The sequence below is a fragment of the Calypte anna genome, chromosome 2 (genome assembly GCF_003957555.1).
Source record: "Calypte anna isolate BGI_N300 chromosome 2, bCalAnn1_v1.p, whole genome shotgun sequence".
Classification (NCBI taxonomy): domain Eukaryota; kingdom Metazoa; phylum Chordata; class Aves; order Apodiformes; family Trochilidae; genus Calypte; species Calypte anna.
The window spans coordinates 81,003,262-81,021,562 of NC_044245.1; the positions used below are offsets into that span (position 1 = coordinate 81,003,262).

Genomic DNA, 18,301 nt, shown 5'->3' on the forward strand with positions numbered 1-18,301 from the left:
CACAAACTAAACAAAACAATCCTTGAAATAATTATATATGTATATATTTATATAATTTTATATAATGCTTCTGTCTTTTGTTACATTTATTATTGTTTTATTTAATCATGTATAAAATAATTACATAAATTGGAAATTATGACCATAATATAAGAATAGATAATTAATGTATTTTGATACATAAGGTATATATTTTAACCATAATTCTTTTTTGTCATCGTTCTCATCCATAATAGTTTCAGTTTCTTTGGACTAACACTCCAATTTGGTTTGCTTTTGTTTAAAAATTAAAAAAAATCCCACTGCCAGCCTTCTTAGTTACAGTGGGTCAATTAATTATTACATTTCAATAATATTTTTATGGAGCTGGTGATTGACTGTGCTCATGTTTGGAAAGCAGTACCAGCTTTTTCTCCTGGCATATCAAGAAAGTCAACTTGATCTGTGCCATATGGTCATCTCAGTTTGCTGAGCTGATTACCTCAAAGTTAGAACTTTGAATTTTGTTAAGAGTGGACTGCTGCTCTGAATTATTTCTCAGAGATCTGCTTTGCTTTGTTGACTGAAGGAATTAAGAGGATTAACTGACTCTGCCTGTTAATGTTATGTGCCTGAAACAGGATGGAATATGTGGAGTAGTTCACATGGATAGAATTCTCTCATACTTATGGGTGTAAAATGATTATTCAAGCTATGATATTATAAGTGTGTTTTCTAGGAGAAATAAATTATGACAAATATTGTAGGACTCTATGGAGACACATATGGTCATGCACACAACTTGGCATAATTGTTTTAGGTTGCTTTTTAAAAATGCAAGTAGGCCAAATTCTGAGCAAATATTAACTGGCATGGCCTCTGATTTCAGTGGAGCTTATGTCAGATTGGAGCATTTGAACATCTGTTCTAAGCTTTGCTAGGCAGCAATAGGGACTGAGTGAATTTCTTATTCCATAGATAAAAAATCCTCTATGTTTAGATTCAGCAAACCTCTTGATCTGCTGCTCTTCCTCATACAGAGCCAGCACCTCTGGGCCAGAAGGACCCCTGCAGAGAAGGGGCCACCACTGGTGTGGTGCTGCTGTCTCTCACCAAAGAACATGTGGATGGCCAGAAAGCTGCTGTTAAAGATCTCAACCTCACTTTCCATAGAGGTCAGATCACAGCACTCTTGGGACCTAATGGAGCTGGCAAGACAACAGTTATGTAAGTCTGTCGTTTAATACTATTACACTCTCTTGTGATCTCTGATTTGCTTCCTCACTTCCAAGAGTTTGTGAGCTCTTTCCTATAATTTTGATTTTTTTTTCCCCCAATTAAATATTTACTAAACTCCCTAAAGCACGTGGACAAAAGCAATGTAACAAATAGAGAACTGGGTCCTCTATGCCATTGAAACCATGATTCAGGAGCAGCTTGAGTAGGAGCTGGGTATGTCTAACAGTGGAGCTGACCACATCTCAGAGAAGTGGTATTCTTTTTTCTGGAATCCCATGCGTACTACCATCAGATAGAGAAGGTGGATTTTTATCAGGTTTTGAGCTTTGTTCCTGGATGTTCCAAAGGACTTCTTTCTCAGCAGTTGACTGGAAATGAAAACAACAAAGTTAAAGTGACATTTTAAAAAGCCTCAATTAAGAAGTCTATATATTTCTGGTTTTATGTTAAGACTGATAAGTTTTAATAAACCAATGATGCAGGATGGGACCCAGTTAGGAATTATTCCTCAGCTAGAATACACATGTGAAAAAGAAAAAATGGTCCATTTTATTTGGTTGAGAAAAAATTGATTTTATTCTGCAAGTAAGGAAATGAAGGATTGTTATGATTTTTCTTTTTTCTTTTTTTTTTTTTTTTTTAAAGAAGCCCAAAACATTACTGTGTTTCTATAGCTACAGTCAACTGAATTGGTGCTGCTCTGGATGCTAAATGCAAGTATGAGCTGTATACTACAGACCTTGCTGATTTTTTTTTTCTCTTTTCTTGTATCAGATCACTGCTAACTGGTCTGTATCCACCAAGCTCTGGCACTGTTATTATAAATGGAAAGGACATCCGTACTGATCTTGCTGCCATCAGGGCAGAGCTTGGTGTCTGCCCCCAGTATGATGTCCTGTTCAACATATTAACAGTGCGAGAACATCTGCTGCTTTATGGATCAGTGAAGGCACCTGACTGGACAAAAGAACAGTTGAATCAGCAAGTCACTGGGTAAGTTTTCCTTTTGTTTGATGCAATCTGTCAAGCACACCAGCAGAGTCTATTACAAGCCACTCAAACAACAAAATGCTAAAGCAAAATTGCAAGAAGAAGCAAATGGAGACAGCAGGTTTTCCATGAGTTGTTGTCACACTTCATGTCTTGAAAACGTCTTGAAAATAGGTTTCCTATTTTACTAATCTCTAACTTAATGTAATTGTAGTGACTGTCAATTTTCAAAAGTATACAGAACCATCAAATAAACAAGTGGACCGTGGTGGAGATGTTTAACCTGGTAACTTCCTGCCTTACCTCACACCTTGCTGGAAAGGCATATAGAAAGTAAACTATTGTGCGTTTGCCCTGAGTTTTCTGGTAAATTAACACTGAATTTATGTGTTTCTTATCTTGTATTCTCTCACCTGCTGTAGAGGCAAGATTGGAAAACCAGAAAAAGCAGGGCAAGACAGTGCTTGTTACAGTCTTTTTAAATAGTCTTTCATCTTTTTTATTTTGTCCAATTCAGACTTTAAATATGTTCAAGAAGTGAAGGAGTTTAAACACAAACAATCCAACAGGAAAAACAAACCAGAGCTCTGGCATGACCTTGAAGGATCTGCCACTTGTCAGACTAAAAATGTTAGTGTTTTTAGGCTGCTACTTCTTTGATATAGGACTAGATCCTCTTGGAGTTTGCATCATGTATATTAAATTGCTGGTAAGCCATGCATACAAGGTGAGATCTTATTCACTAATAAGCTACTGGATTTTGAGAACTTTAAGAGTAAAATGTATGTTCTTCTAATAATGAGGCTGTGTAAATAGTTTCTGCATATCTTCTGATTTATGCTAGGCTGTGTGGAGGGCTGGACACTTCCACGGTTCAGTGCAAAAAATGCCAGGTTGCTGGGACTTCTCCTTAAGTGTACACTGAGGCACATGCAGACACATTTTGTGGCCAAGTGTGTTTTACTTTTTAATACCTGTCATAAAAGCTTGTTTTAAAATTTTGATCTCAAAAATCTCTGGTGTGGGACAATGAATTCTTTCTCTAGAGAGAGAAAAACTGTGGAACAACAAGGACAAACCAACACTAGTGTTTGGTTAAAATTTATGAAAAATAATATCCTGTATTTTATTGCAGTTAGACTGCTGAATTTTAATTCCAGCAACAATCTGTCATACCAATGGCACATATGAATACTCAGGCCTCTGCAGGCCTCGCTACTAAGAAAAAATAGTTTTTTTAAGGGAAATGAAGGCTTTTCAATACTTTGGGAAAATTAGAAAAGTAACAAAACAATGAAACAAAATTAGCTTTTTATTTGTGAAGAAAAGATGGCTTCTAAACAGATTAAAAATAATTTTCTTGGATATATATGTATCTATGCAACAACTAGAGAAACTTGTTTTCTTAAAAATGAAAAATTCTGTCAGGGTAAATGGCATGGTTTACAGACTGCATATACAGTCAAAAACTGTATATAGTTGCAAAAACTGAAGCATTGATTTATGAAACTAAATGTCTTTGCCATGGTTTAAGGGTTTACTGAAATCATGAAGCCAGCTGTTATAGATTTTACTTGACTTAATTTCAAAGTTGTCTATTCTATCCTGTACCATACTTATCCAGGTTTTGTGTTTCAGGTGATCATGAGTGTTTATACTTGGTTAGGTAAAGAAATTCAGCTATGAATGGACACAGTGTGACTAGAAAAACTTCTTCAAAATTCATTCTGTTTCTGCACTCCTATTCCAGAGCTCTGGAAGATGTGGATTTATCCCAACACCAGTACAAACCTGTTGGAGCTCTTTCTGGGGGAATGAAAAGGAGGCTGTCGATTGCCATCTCCTTTATTGGAAACTCCAAGACAGTTGTTCTAGATGAGCCCACAAGTGGAGTAGATCCATGTTCTCGCCGTAGCATCTGGGATGTTCTTCTAAAGTACAAAGCTGGTACAAAGTTTATTCACATATTTTGCTGCTTATTTTCTTTTCTGGAATTCTGATTTAAGAAATTTAAATAGGATAGTTGGATAATTAGTATTGCTATACAGTACCTAAACAAATTAATTTTACAGGTAACATTTAATAAAATATCAGACACTAAAACAGCCAAGTGATATTATAAGAATCACCTTCTAACAAAAAAGATACCCAGTCTAACAGAGGTTAGAACTCTTGTTCTGCATCCTGTACTGAACTTTCTTTTCTCTTTTCTTTTTCTGTTACCTTCTCAATTATTTTCTGGTTTTCATTTCCCATTTTCCACTCATTAGTATATAGTTGCATATATATTTCTAAAGAAAATAGACTCATCACTCAGTCTGCTACATTATTTTTTCTAAGTGCCATAGGGTTAAAAACTGGAAGCTACCTCTTCAGTTAGTGAGCACTCAGTTACCTGTAATAACTCAGAGTGAATGTTCCATTGAAACAAACACTGCTGCTACATTGTTTTACAGAATCTCTTAAGTTTTTAAAACAGCTTTAAATTGTAATGGCTTAGTACTGCTTACTATATGTAACAGAACACAGAGCAAGTTTAGACCAGAATTTAACTTTACCTCTGAATGAAAGTTTGGTTTGTGTCTTGCAATTAGGTTTTGAAGGGACCTGAAACAAGTTCCCTCTAAGGCTAAAGGTCCCTTGTGAGAGCAAGAGGTGCTCCTATAGAAACCCGGTTTTGTAGACATATACCAATGTTTCTGATGCAGGTTGCACACTGATCTTTACCACTCACCACCTTGATGAAGCAGAGGTTCTCAGTGATCACATTGCCATCCTGCAGCGTGGCCAGCTGAGGTGCTGTGGCTCCCCCTCCTATCTGAGAGAAAGATATGGCCAGGGACACAGCCTAACACTCATAAAAAAGGTATACTAAAAATGGTCTGTTCACAACAGTGCATGCCAAATAATAGCTGTAAATATTCTAAGGGAGCTGCATGTCCCTGACAGGAAATAATAGGTGTCACGGATTATTAGAGAGCCAGGTTTTTATCAGCTTTCTTGGTTGTTTTGGGTGGGTGCTATTGTTGTTCTTATTGTTTATAATTAATCAATTATTTAGAAGAACACAGTAACATCTTGGAAAAGGATGCATTTCGACTTTGTTCTGAAAAGTGCTCTGTTCCTTGTTTCTGGAAGGTAGTTTCTGCATCCCAGGTTTGATGCAGTATCACCAGTGGAAATTTTCCTGAATGAATTCTGCTACCAAGTCCTACAGACCTGCTAACATAATTATCTTTCTTTCCTCGTAGCCCTCTGTGTTTGAAATCCAGGATCCTAAGCATATTGTTCAGGTCACATCTTTGGTACAGACTCACATCCCAGAAGCCTTCTTGAAAGAGAACAGTGGGACTGAGCTGACCTATGTGATTCCAGAAAATGCAGATAAGACCTCTTTTAATGGTCTTTTTCAGGCTTTAGATAAAAGCCTTCATCATCTACATGTGACTGGCTATGGCATTTCTGACACCACTTTGGAAGAGGTACTTTTAGTTTTTCTGTGTTATGTCCATTTTCTTGGTTAAAGAATTCTGTATTACCTTCCTACGTTACTCGTGAATGTATCTTTCATATTGCACAACAGCTTCTTGTGAGAAGGATGTTTCATTAAAACAAACAAAAAACACCAATTCCCCCCATAAGCCCCCCCCAAAAAAACCAAAAACCCACCAAAAAACCCACCACAAAAAACCCCAAAACAAAACACAAAGACCTCAGATAAAATTTATATTTTGTAGTTTTGCTTTACTATGACTTATTTCTTGTTTCAAGAATCCAATGTGAAGGCTGAGGAACTGTGTAACACTTAAATGTTTGTTTCTGCATTTACTGAAGGAAAATCTAATGTGTAATTGATTTAATGAGAAAAACTCTTGTCCTGAATCTCTAGCACTGGAATGAGCTTTGAACTTGCAAGGCTGCATGTTCTGTTCAGGTAGCTCTTGGGATGGAAAAAAAATTTGCTGTGAACTCTCTGACTTACAAAGTTCTCAAGTTTATGACTTAGCCAAACTGTGGAGAAATCCCTAAAGAGTATTTTGTGTGCCTAGAGAGGCAGACACTTAAATACATAAATGAACATGATCCTTTTACAAAAATATTTTTTTAAGTCCTTCAAGTGATGATAAGAGAATATTGTCAGCGTTTTTTTATTGTACAAAATACATTTATTTTTAGCAATGACACAATTCATTCAGTATCATTTTGAGAAACTGATTTCTCCAGTGATTACCTATAATTAGACAAAGTTTGGCTGTTTTCTACCAGAAAGTATAATACATATTTAAAAATACCCTAAAAAACTCCAACAAACCAACAAAAAAACCCACAACAAAAAATAATGAAATACAAGCTCCTGTAGAGTGATATATTTTTATATATAGAGCGATAAATACTTAGTATAGAAAAGGGGTGCAGCCCTTCTTCTGTTCTGTGGAAATATGAGATGCTATGATATATGAGTATGAGTTCTGTGGTCCACTGGAACACAAGAACTCCCCTAGGAGAGATGCTCATCTTTCCTGGTGTTATGAAGATGATACCCTTCAAGGCCTGTCAGATACCACTTATGCTTTGCATTTTTCTTGCATGAGCTATGCATATATGAATTATGGGTGAAGGTATATGAAACTGTATCAACAATTCTGGTTTTGTTTTGCAAGTTTAGAATTTTTCATCTTATATAATCTGTGGAAGAAGTATAAATAGAGCCCTGATAATGCACATAAACCTAAAATGGCAATAGTTCATGAAATTTATCGAACCAATACGCAACCTTATGGAGCTGTGGTATCCTGATGTGGTCCTCTGAGAGTCATCTTTAGGACTATATTGATATGCCACAGAGTTTTAAGACCCTGCAGAAGCATAAAGGATCTGCTTTTGCACATTTCTTTTTAAACTGCAGTCCAAAGAGCGGTCTACCAGCAAGTATGTGATTTCCTTCGAACTTAAGTTTTACAGAACTGGATTATTTATAAAGAAAAATAAATAATGTCTTCAGTGTTTCTCTTATAAGTGGCAAGCATTTGCTATGGCAAAGCAGGGGAGAGTGGGGAGCAAAAGAACCCAACATACCAGTTTAATAAACATTTTTTTCATAATTGTATAGAGTGAATTATGGTCCTGCTATACAATTTTACAAGACAAGCCAAAAGCTTGTTGAAAAACTGTTATTTTCTTTCAAACGATATCGGGTAATTAGCGTTATATGAGAAAGAACACTGTTCACTGCCAAACTTCATAGTTTCTGAAGTAATGTATATCTTGAGAACTCTTTATGATTACATCCCTGTACCATGGAACTTTCCAGAACTGGTATCTGTAAAGTAAATGAGGTATTGTCACAGAATACACAGAAGCATTCCCAGTGTGCTCCATCTGTTATTCAGTTGAGAGCTTGCTTTTGGTTGTTTTCTGCAGGGGATATGAAAAAAAAAAAGCTTTAAAAGTGGTGTTGGATATGGATGTATCATTCTTCAGCTTGAAAACTTAATGCATTAATTTGGGGTTCTTTCTATTATCTCTGCATCTCATCATTAGCCGTTGTTACAACCTCAATTCTCCATTTTCTTATGAGAAAGAGCCTCTTTGCATTGGCAACTAAATGGATAGCACATAATAGTGCTATTTAGTCTATTTTAACAATTCAATCTGGAAACAAAGGACTCTGACTTTAAAGGAATAAATGTGCTATGATTTTTATTTTATCCTTTACTTTTGTTCTCTCATACATTCACCATTATTCTATTTCAGTCTGAGGGACACTTGCATTCTCTAAAAATCCTACTCTTCCAGGGAAACCAGACTTCCGTTCATTCTTCAAAGAAATCTTGAAGTCCTAACAAAATCAGCTCCTGACACTTTTGAATCTCATCAATAATATATTTGCTTACTTTTAGTTTTCAAATATCTTTTCCAACAATTTGCATTTGTGTAATTGATAATGCTTGTAATCCAAAGAGTGTTAGTAGAACCAAAAGGAGGATAGAAGGGTGTTTAAATTAAGTGTATGCTGAGAGCTCTCTGGGAGATGATGTTGCACTTTCTGGCAACTCTAGAGGTTTCAAAGTTTATTGCTTTCTTGTTTTGAGGAGCAATCAAAACCACTGAAACATCTTCGCAAAATAAGATGTGTCAAAATATATATTAGTAGAGCGCTACTGTTACGGTCCGAGGTAACATTAAAATTTATTTTTGTGTTGGATCCGCGAAACAAAGTCCAACCATGGAAGGGTTGGGTGCAAGTAGACTTTATGTAAATTATAGAGACAGGCAAAAGAGAGAGAGAGGAAAAAGAGATAGAGAGAGAAAAGTGGAGAACCAAAGGGAAAGAAAGTGGGAAGAAAGAATGAGCGAGCGAGAGAGAGAGAGAGAAAGTCACCACTAGGGGCGCAGCTGCCTAGTGAGTTTCTTCAAGATGGCAGCACACAGTTCTTATCTCTTCCCAGGCTCCACTCCCCGCTTTGTTCCAGCCCCCTCAGCCAGGTCCATCAGCATCAGTACAGTCAAGGTGGCTCCCTTCACCCTGGCCAGGGTAATGGTGCCTGGAGGGACATCCCGACTTTGAAGGCCCTCAGAAAAGGGGAGGAGTCTCCACCCAGCCCTTAGTTCTTAGTTCTTATCTCTTTCTGGGTGTCACCCCCTGCTCAGCTCTGGTCAGGCCAGGTCCTCCACCCTAGCCAAGGCTATTCACTTAAAAATTTTTCTTTTGAGACAATTTCAAGTCAGTGAGGTCAGACTCTCACACCAACTTTAAATTCTCTTCATTGAAATGACCAGAGAGTTTGCCCTAAAACCTTCCAGGGAAAGCCATATAGTTCATTTAAATATTTTAGCATTAAAACACCATGTAGCTTCTAATGAGATTCAGTTTTGTCGAGCGTACTTAAGCAACATCTCGTTGTAGATGTACTCTAGTTGTACTCATCTATGGTACAATAATATTAATTTATTTTACTGTAGTATTTCTGTCTGGTCAGACATTATTCCTTGAGCAAAAAAAGCTCACAGGGGAACATGATGGAATGCTACTTCTTACCTATTTTAAGTACTTTTGTCAAAAGCATACAAATTTTCTTCCCATGGCTCTGAGCTGTGCCAAGTATCTGTCTCCCTCTGAGTGTGGTATCCAAGTTTGACAGAAGTATTACTATTGTCTTGCTTGCAAAAGTTCCTCAGCCAACAGTCATCCAGAGTGAATGGCTCATAGACTTTTTCTGCATCGTTCTGCTTAGTGAAACACACTTGTAGCTACAGAAGGCTATATAGAGCATGGACTGCCTGGAAGAAAATAAAAAAACCCCAATGTGAATAAAAGATGTAGTAGGAGGAAAAATTGCTTCTATATAAGGAAGCTATTTAAGGCAAAATATGTTGTAGAATAATAGAATGATTTGGGTTGGAAGGGACCTTAAAGGATCATCTAGTTCAAATCCCCCTGCCATAGGCCAGGACACCTCCTGGAATATGTAGGTTTAAAACTTTAAAAGGTCCATGGGATACTTTCCCTGGTACTTCTCACTTACTAAAGAAAAGGCAGTGATGCTAAAGAATGCCAAATGTAAACATTTTCCAAATGGGAAGTAAGTAAAAGGGAGATTGTTTTGATTTCTATATTTTGTTGATTCTTAACAGGGGTTCAAGTATGGAACAGTAAGTATTTAGCACTGACATGCTCATAGAAGTCTGCCTGTCCTAGCAAAAAGATCTACAAATACAGTTGGGAAAATGTTAAACATTGCATCCACGTGATTCTAATTCCACAGGCTGTTTACTTTTCAGAGACTTTTATATGGCTTTTAAATTACTTAATATGTTACTACTCACAATTTTGATTACTCTTTTGCAGGTGCTTGTTGCAAATTATCTGACAGAAAGCAATTCATACAATTAACACTTTCCCACTGCAAAAAACTTGGGATACTCAAGGGATTTGAGAGATACGAGGGCCCAGAAGTGTTGCTAAAATATTAGTGGGTTTAGGTGATAAAGAACTGTCTACAGGTGTTGGTTGGGTTTTTATTTTTCCCTCTTCATTTTCTCCTTCTCTCAACCACTTTGGTTTTCTGCCCTTTTTCATTTCAACTGAAGATGTTTTTTAGCAATGATAATTAAAGTGTTCTGCAATGTTCTGCAATGAAGCATAAAGGAAACTATCAGTGAACCAGGCTTGGTTTTCAGATGCTGCACTAAAGGAGAAATTGGGAAGAAATCAGGGAGTTGCTCTCTAGGGCAGCTTAGGGGAGGTGCAGGAAATGGCTATTTCCTCAGGTTCCCCTACAGATAGCTGTCTGAACAAGTCCTTGGTCAGATATAGACTTGGAAGCCAAAGCAGAAATCAGGCAGGAATTGCAAAGGCAATAGGGAAGGGGATGCTCTTCTGAGTTCTAGAAGACACCTTCTCTTGCTGACTTAATCCAGTCCTTTAGGTATGGCAAGGACACATTTTCTCTCTGTCATGGTGTCTTATCCTGACTTTTCCATATCTCTGTGTTTTGGATAGTACTCTGTTCATGACATTGTTAGGCTAATACCTCTTCTGTCCACATTGTCCACATTATCATTAGACAAACTGTATTTTCTTCATTACAATATGGTCCCTAATGGTTTCCATTCTTAACGGTGTGTTTAAGTGCTACCTGGATACTAGGAGGAGGACTGGGTGATGCAGCTGTCTTTCTGCCTTTTTAGCTGTATCAGAATAACCGTGTAAGTGAAGCTGCTGTAAACATGTATTACGAAAATGCTTCATTTTTTTCTTTTTTAAGGAACAGTTACATCCTCTTATCAAGTGACATATCATGATTCAAGTAGAAAATATCAATGTGCGAACTCAGCAGGAATTTTGGCACTGAACTGAATATATGTAGGCAACATGCACATAAGTCCAGCCTTCATCCTAGCCAGAGAGGAGCAATTCCTCTGTGGTTTTAGTTGGTTCAGTTTAATTTAGTTTTGTTTGTTTGACAGAATTGGTGTGCAGAGGAGTCATCAGCAAGTGAGACCAAAGCAACAAATTAGAATATGGCTTTGGGCAGCTAGGATCTCTCTCCAGGGTCTAATATAGAAATGTCAGGAGGTACGAATTTCTTCTAACCTTGCAGTTGTTAATTGCCAAAAGTGTTCCCTGAAGGCTGTCAGGTAACAAATGCAATCAGTGATGACTGTTAAATAGCAATTATATTGACTAAGCAAAGTGGGGTTTATGTCATGATCAGACCTGAGCAAGTCAAGTAATGTCTCTCCACAACTATAAAGTACTTTAAATTGATTGGCTTTTATTATCTATTGTATGAGATCCTTGGAAACAAGATTTTTTTTTTGTTATAACTGATATCAGGTTCTTTTGTGGGAATAAATAAATAGTTTCTTAATAATTTCTGGAGGTTACACTGTAGTTGTAACCTAGGTCTTGTAGCTCTACCCAAACAGAGAAGAGAAAGCAAGACAAGACTTATCAAGAGAGAGCAAAACTTGGTTGTATTTTTGCTTTTCAATTAGAGATGCTTGTGGTAGCTGATTTTCTGTAATTATTTTTTTTTTGCTTTTTATCTGAAGTTCCTAGACCACTGTTTAAATTGCAGTTCAGGTTAAGATAAGAAAACGTTAATTTTATTTTTCATTTGAACTTACAAGAGTGGTGTGAGTTTTAATAACTGACTCATGAAAGCTGTTCTAAGCTTCTTCAAGGCTAAGGGACTGACAAATGAAGTACATCTCTGCTGAATTAAAATGACTTTATGTAGACAGAATCATGAAACAAGATTAAGCAAGAAGTAGTAGGCTGAGCACAAATCTATTTGGCAAACTATATATACCAGTTAAATAGATCTCATGGTTATAACGTTGGTCAGTTCTGCTCGGTTTCCTTTAAAAATGATCTTTAACTCCCTTGTTATGTGTGTCATCCTTCTTAGGAAGACAGAACCGTAACAATTTTAATCTACTGTAGATTTTTAGATTTTTACTGTTATACAAAAATAATTTCAGTTTTCTCACAGTGACTTTAGGTAACAGGATCCTGTCACCTTTTCCCAATTTGGGATATGCATGCTAATGATTTTGTTACAAATCATTCATTGTTGCCTAGTACTCCCCATAGTATCAGTTAGACCAGATTCTGTTGATGTTGACTGTGCCTGATGACTGTGTTGCCCTTTCATTGTCTTTCAATAACATTATTACCCACATGCTTGCACAAACCTATGGACACTTGCTGGAGCTCTGTGGATTGTTGGTTCTGTAGGATTTTGTACATCACAATTACTTGTACTGATACAACTAGAAATCTGGGGTAGCAGTTTCAGTTCTGCCCACAAGTCTCTAGCTAGGGTATCAATGAAGCCAGTGTCAATATGCCATTGGCAAAAAATGCAGTAGCTGAGTTCTAATGTGTGGCAAAGTTTAGAAGCATAAAATGTCAATCAAAGACAGGTAGTCTACTGAAAAATCTTTGCAGATAATACTGTGTGTGGGCCAACAATTCTTTGCATAGGTGATTTTGTATCTATTGGCATTATTCCTTTTCCCTTATGTCCAGGTTTACTCCACTGGACAGCTTGACTAATTTTATAGTTGTATTCTAGCAGGATGGCTGAAGAAGCCTGTATTAGTGTCTGACAATCTGGATAGTAATTTTTTGGAGACTACATTCTAATTTTTATTTTTTTTTCCCTGTATCATGAAAGGTTTTTCTGAAGCTACTGCAGGAGTCAGAGAAGATGCCCTATGTCCCACAGGCAGCACACCTGGACCATACAAATGGTGCTGAATCAGCCTGTAAGTAGAAAATTAGGTACCACACAAAGCAGCTAAATTTATAAATATCACAAATACACATATATGCAAACTTCCCAAAGCTGAGAAGTGCAGAAGCAAATGGAAAGTATTGCCTGTTACCATATGGTAAATTTTTTGAGAGTGTGATGTGATCTGCCTTGGCTTGTAGGTTTTATATGTCTATTGTCATTCACCTCTGTTTCACTTCACACTCATCTTCCCATCTTCCTACATCCTTTATACTTTCACTGCATCAGCATTAATGTACTGCTTCCTACCAGTATGTGGTAACTAATTACCCTCTTTCATTCATACTAATGGTGGATAAATACTGCTGAGATATACCAGAGATGCAAAATCTGTAACCTATTAGAAAGGTGTATTAATCTCCACCCGCCCAAAAAAGCTCCCCAAAATTAAATCTGTTTCCCTCTCTAGCAGAAGATCATTTGGGTTCTCAAGTGACATGTTATTTCAGGTTCTATTTTAAAACAAACTGCTTTGTGCTTTCTATTTTACTGCATCGAAAGCCTGGGAGGATGTCCTTGTTGACGTTTCTGGATGCTGAAGGCTGCTTGTTTTCCTTAAAACCTCTTCTTAGAAGTCACTAATGTGATACCTTGATAAATGAATGATTCAAGATCTTTATTAGAAGTCCCCACCAAGCTCATCAATATTTTCTCTTTGTACCTGGGATTCTTATGCTTCTATGCTTAATATGTTTCTTCTGTTTTATTATTTATATCTAGATTACAAACTTCTTTGGTCAGATGTCAAACATTTTGTTCTATATGCATCTTTTTTGGTATTGTTTCCATAGAACACAAGGACGAGAAAGATCCTGGTCTGTGACTAAGGACCTTAATTATTACAGTAATGGAAATAATAATTTTGAAACAATTATTTGTTAAGATAAATTAAATTGGATCTGCCAGTAATGAGTAATTGGTGACAAGAACTGTGGACCAAGATGAGACACTTTTTCATAAAGTGCAGATCTGAACTTTTGTGGAGATTGTTTTTGATGGACTATTTCAGTCCCTGTTGAATCATTGAAGATGTAACTGTGTAACAAAAAATCCTGACTAAGAAAACAAAATACTGACCCCTGTGAGTGGTGACAAGAAGTCTTCCATTGAGAATATAGCTTTGAATATCCCCTTATTTCATAAACATCAGTTGTGTATTTCTTCAAGGCTCAGCTAGGACATGCAAACCAATTTCAAATCAAAACAGCCTGTCTTCTCCAGACATTTTTCATTAAAGAGTGAGATTTACAGTTCCTAAAGTAATGAAAACAGAGTATGCTTTACCTAAGAACTTGGTATCTTTTACCATCCACATTTCAAAACACATAACTTAGTATTTGTTCAAGTTATTACATTAATAAAGAATCTAGTAATCAGAGGCTGTAATTTTCAGTCTGATATATTATAGCAAGAAAATATGATGATAGTGCCATTTCTTTAGGGATAAGAATACTCCAAAACTGTAATTCATTGCAGATGACTGTCATTCATCATTAAGAACAGCTGTGAAGCGTAGGCATAAGGGATCTGGGAAATGGTCATGAAAGGTATCTGTCACTGTCAAAGCTAACCAGAATACTCTATGGGCAATAACTTGACCTGTATAATTTTGTCTTTGAAAGCAGATTCAAAGGCAGTAAAACTTTCTGTTGTCAAAGTAGTGAAATGAATTTTCAAAATCCCCTGAAGCAAACAGCTGCGTTATTGAGATCAGAATGCTGCTGTTTGATTTGTAAAAGAATTTGGAGAGCTGCTCTGACAAAACATGGATATTAGCACAAGAAGAGGTATTGGCTATCCTTTAGTGGTACTGAGCCCTTGAGGCAACACGATTGTGTAGAAACCAAAATGGAAATCTCTTGCCTCCCGGAGTAGGAGGTATAGTGGAGCAGAGTGATTGTCCCTTCTTAAATGACCCTGCAGAAAATCAGTACAAGATTTAGACGGATGTCCAATGCCAGAACCAGGCAGGACACATAACTTCAGCAAGCTATGACAGGATCTAACTGAAGCTGGAGTTTTGATCATTTCTAGTTATGTTTTACAGTTTGTTATTGTAATGGGTCTGGCTGGAATAGAGTGAGAAGTTTTGCAGTGTCAAGGCTTTATGTTTTCCCTATTCTGCCTCCACTCCCTGTGGGGACTGGGGTGAGGATGAGCAAGAAGCTAGGAGGGTTCATGTCCTGGACAGATGAGCCAAATTAACCAGAGAGTGTTATGCTCAGCAATAAAAACTGAGGGGAGAATATTTTTTGGGAGGCCATTGCTACCAGACTGGCTGAGCATCAGTCTGCTTGTGGGAGGTGGTGAGTTATTGCCTTTGAATGGTTTTTTTTTTTTTTTCTTTTTCCTTTTTCCTGCACTTTTAAAACTCTTTTTATCTTGACCCACAAGTTTTCCTGCCTTCCCTCTTTTTCTGTCCCACATCCTGCTGGAGGAGGGGGACTGTGACCAAGCTTAGCTGCTCACCAGATTTGACATACAAACAATATCATTAAAAAAACCCCTCAGAATTATTTGACTCTTTCTAAATGCAAATGTTAGAGGTAAGTATTGGTCCATCAGCTAAATTAATTGTAAGAGTTTCAACATTGGTAACTTTAAAAATATAAAGTACACTGTAATTTCTAGTGGTTTAAATTTCCTTTTTGAAGATTTACTTATAATTTTTGGTTTTATTCCAATTAAAAAAATGAGGTAAAACTCAATTTTTGGTGACAACAGATAACATTTCTTCTTAAATCAGGTTATCCCTATGTTTGCAGGCATAATACATGCATGTATTATAATGGACATGCATAATTAATTTCTACACAGCAGGGGCATGATTCATGGTTGTTTTGTACATGTATACAGAATATGCAGAGAAAAGGTTAGACTGGGTTCACAGTGACTGCCTGGCCAGATCATTAGAGCTAAATAGCCTTGAGAAAATGGAGAAACTAACTCTATGATATCCAATAAAATTATTAGAAAGCCCAGCAGGCAGTATATGTAGAAAAATAATCAGGAGAGGTAAGAACAAGTCTAATAGGTGACTAGCTAAACATGGATACAGAACAAAATGTTCTGGACATATGCAAAAGCAGAAATTAGGCTAAGGAGTGTGCTCATTGAATTGATGAGGGACCAATACTGCAGAATTACAATATTCAGATACCTTGCTGAAGACCCAAATTAATTAATTTTTGGAGCATTCAGCATCTTAGAAATGTTTGGGAGACACCAGCTTTGTATCTAATCTCTTGCGGAACTAAAATACAGTTGGAACCTAAGGAATAGTGAAAATAAACTGCAGAAAATTCAAAAGGGATTACATTATATGCACTATATTTTTTGCATGGTGATACAAAACATTTGAGATTCATTTCCATAAAACATTAAGGAGACAAAGATAGTGGTAATACAATTTGAAAAGTCAAAATAAAGTTATTTGTATATATATAGTATGAATATTTTAATATAATATGACTATAATACAAATTTTTGTATATATAATATGCATAGTTATAACAACAGAAGTGCTATTAAAGTTTATATGTCTTTGAACTTCTTGGATGTTAGCCACTGAAAGCACTGGAGTAGAAACAGGTTTATGCATTACTAAGTTTTATGGTTGCTTAAACCTTTCTTCGAAGCAGCTGGTGTTAAGCATTTTGAAGGATATTAGGCAAAATGTTACATTGCTTCTATTAAAACTGAAGAGATCAACATACAACACTTCTAAAGCACATCTGAAACTAATTTAATTAAGAAACTGTAGCTGAAAATAAAGAAGTCATTAATAACAAAACATCAATCTGGAGAGCTTTCAGTGAATTTTCACTGAGTTTCAACTAACTCTGCCTTTTGATTTGTCTCATTGGTGATACTGAAGTAAATATAACCTTTGTTTAAAAAAAGAAAAAAGTAACTGTTGCAAAGGATTGGCAGAATGATATTGAGTTAGACCTGAATAGACTACTAAAGAGTTAGATCACTTGAAAAACTGAATAAAATGTATTTTAATTAAGCCAAATTCTCAGAAAATCTAGGTTATGGTAGGTTTTAACATATTTTTTTATTGGTATTATTATTGTTATTAATAATAATGAAATAATGTCCTGGAAAACACTAGTTTTGAAAGTTACCTCTAATCCTGGTGAAGAAAGCATCCTAAGACAGTATGGCTATGATGATTTATGTTTCAGTATAATGTACAAAAGGACATAAAGAGGTTATTTTGACTATCAGTACAAAATTGATGAGGCTGATGCTACAATTCTATGTACAATTTTTGCGTCTGTTTTTAAGTTTGAATGTCTTTAGGAAGATTTGAGAATCTGAAAAGGGAACAGAGAAGAGTTAATATTGGAGGTTGAAAGTGTGGTCCTTATAAAAACACCATCAGAGCTCTGTCAATGTAGTTTTCCAGAAGGAACACAAAGGTCATTTATTTATTTAATGGGGAGAGAATACCACCTGTTAAGGTATATAGACTATTTTGAACATTCTCTTTCCAACAAACAGCAACCTGCCTTTGCCTTCACCAACGTTATTTGTCATCTTAGTTTTTAGTAGTGCTTTTTTCAGAAATGAAATAATTTGGAGTGTCATCCACTATACTCATAAATTTCTTTTCTCTGAAGGACAAAGAACATGGATAGTTGTGGCTGCATTAGTAATGGTTTATTTATCTAAATGTAATTGTTAGAATGTGAACTTTCTTAACAGCTTGAAAACCAAGAGATCAAATTGTCTCAGAGTCGTAGCTCTTATGCCTTTGTTTTTTTCTTGCATAGAGAAGGTTTATTTCTTCAATACAGTATATTTCTTCATATAGACTCTGTTTTTCCTCAGACCTCCTAGTGGTCCCTTCTGCCTCTCTCTAACCTTTACTTTCCACTCTAGGATTTCCTTTTGTTTTCATTCCTGTATTTTGTTGAGCCTTTGGCAGCAGCTGCATGCAGGGAAAAGGTGTTGACAGCCTTTACAGTCTCTCCTGATATTTTTAATATCTTGTCTTTTAATGTCATATTCAGGAGTTATTTTCTCTACTTGGAAGGGCTGCTTGTCTTCCATTTCATATTGTAACGATTCCTATGTAATTTTTACACACAGAAAAAAAAAGAGGGAAAATGAAAGAATATAAGAGAAGTAGAACTCCTTCAGAGAATAAATGAGATCATGCAGACAGAATCCTTTCAGTTATTACTTTTGAGGATGAATATGGTTTGTTGAATTTTTTTGGAGGTATTCCACTTTTTTCACATTTATATCTTCAGAAATCCATATTCAGTAGATAG

The 18,301-nt window shown here is 36.2% G+C and overlaps 1 protein-coding gene across 1 annotated transcript in view; it reads left to right on the forward strand.

Moving 5' to 3' along the window:
- ABCA13 (ATP binding cassette subfamily A member 13) overlaps positions 1-18,301 on the forward strand; it is a 161,822-nt gene that overhangs the window by 65,467 nt on the left and 78,054 nt on the right. The window contains exons 29-34 of the mRNA XM_030444664.1: positions 1,020-1,206; positions 1,993-2,211; positions 3,959-4,155; positions 4,917-5,074; positions 5,460-5,690; positions 12,897-12,987. Of these exons, the coding sequence (XP_030300524.1) occupies positions 1,020-1,206; positions 1,993-2,211; positions 3,959-4,155; positions 4,917-5,074; positions 5,460-5,690; positions 12,897-12,987 (1,083 nt within the window). The remainder of the gene's footprint in view (positions 1-1,019; positions 1,207-1,992; positions 2,212-3,958; positions 4,156-4,916; positions 5,075-5,459; positions 5,691-12,896; positions 12,988-18,301) is intronic.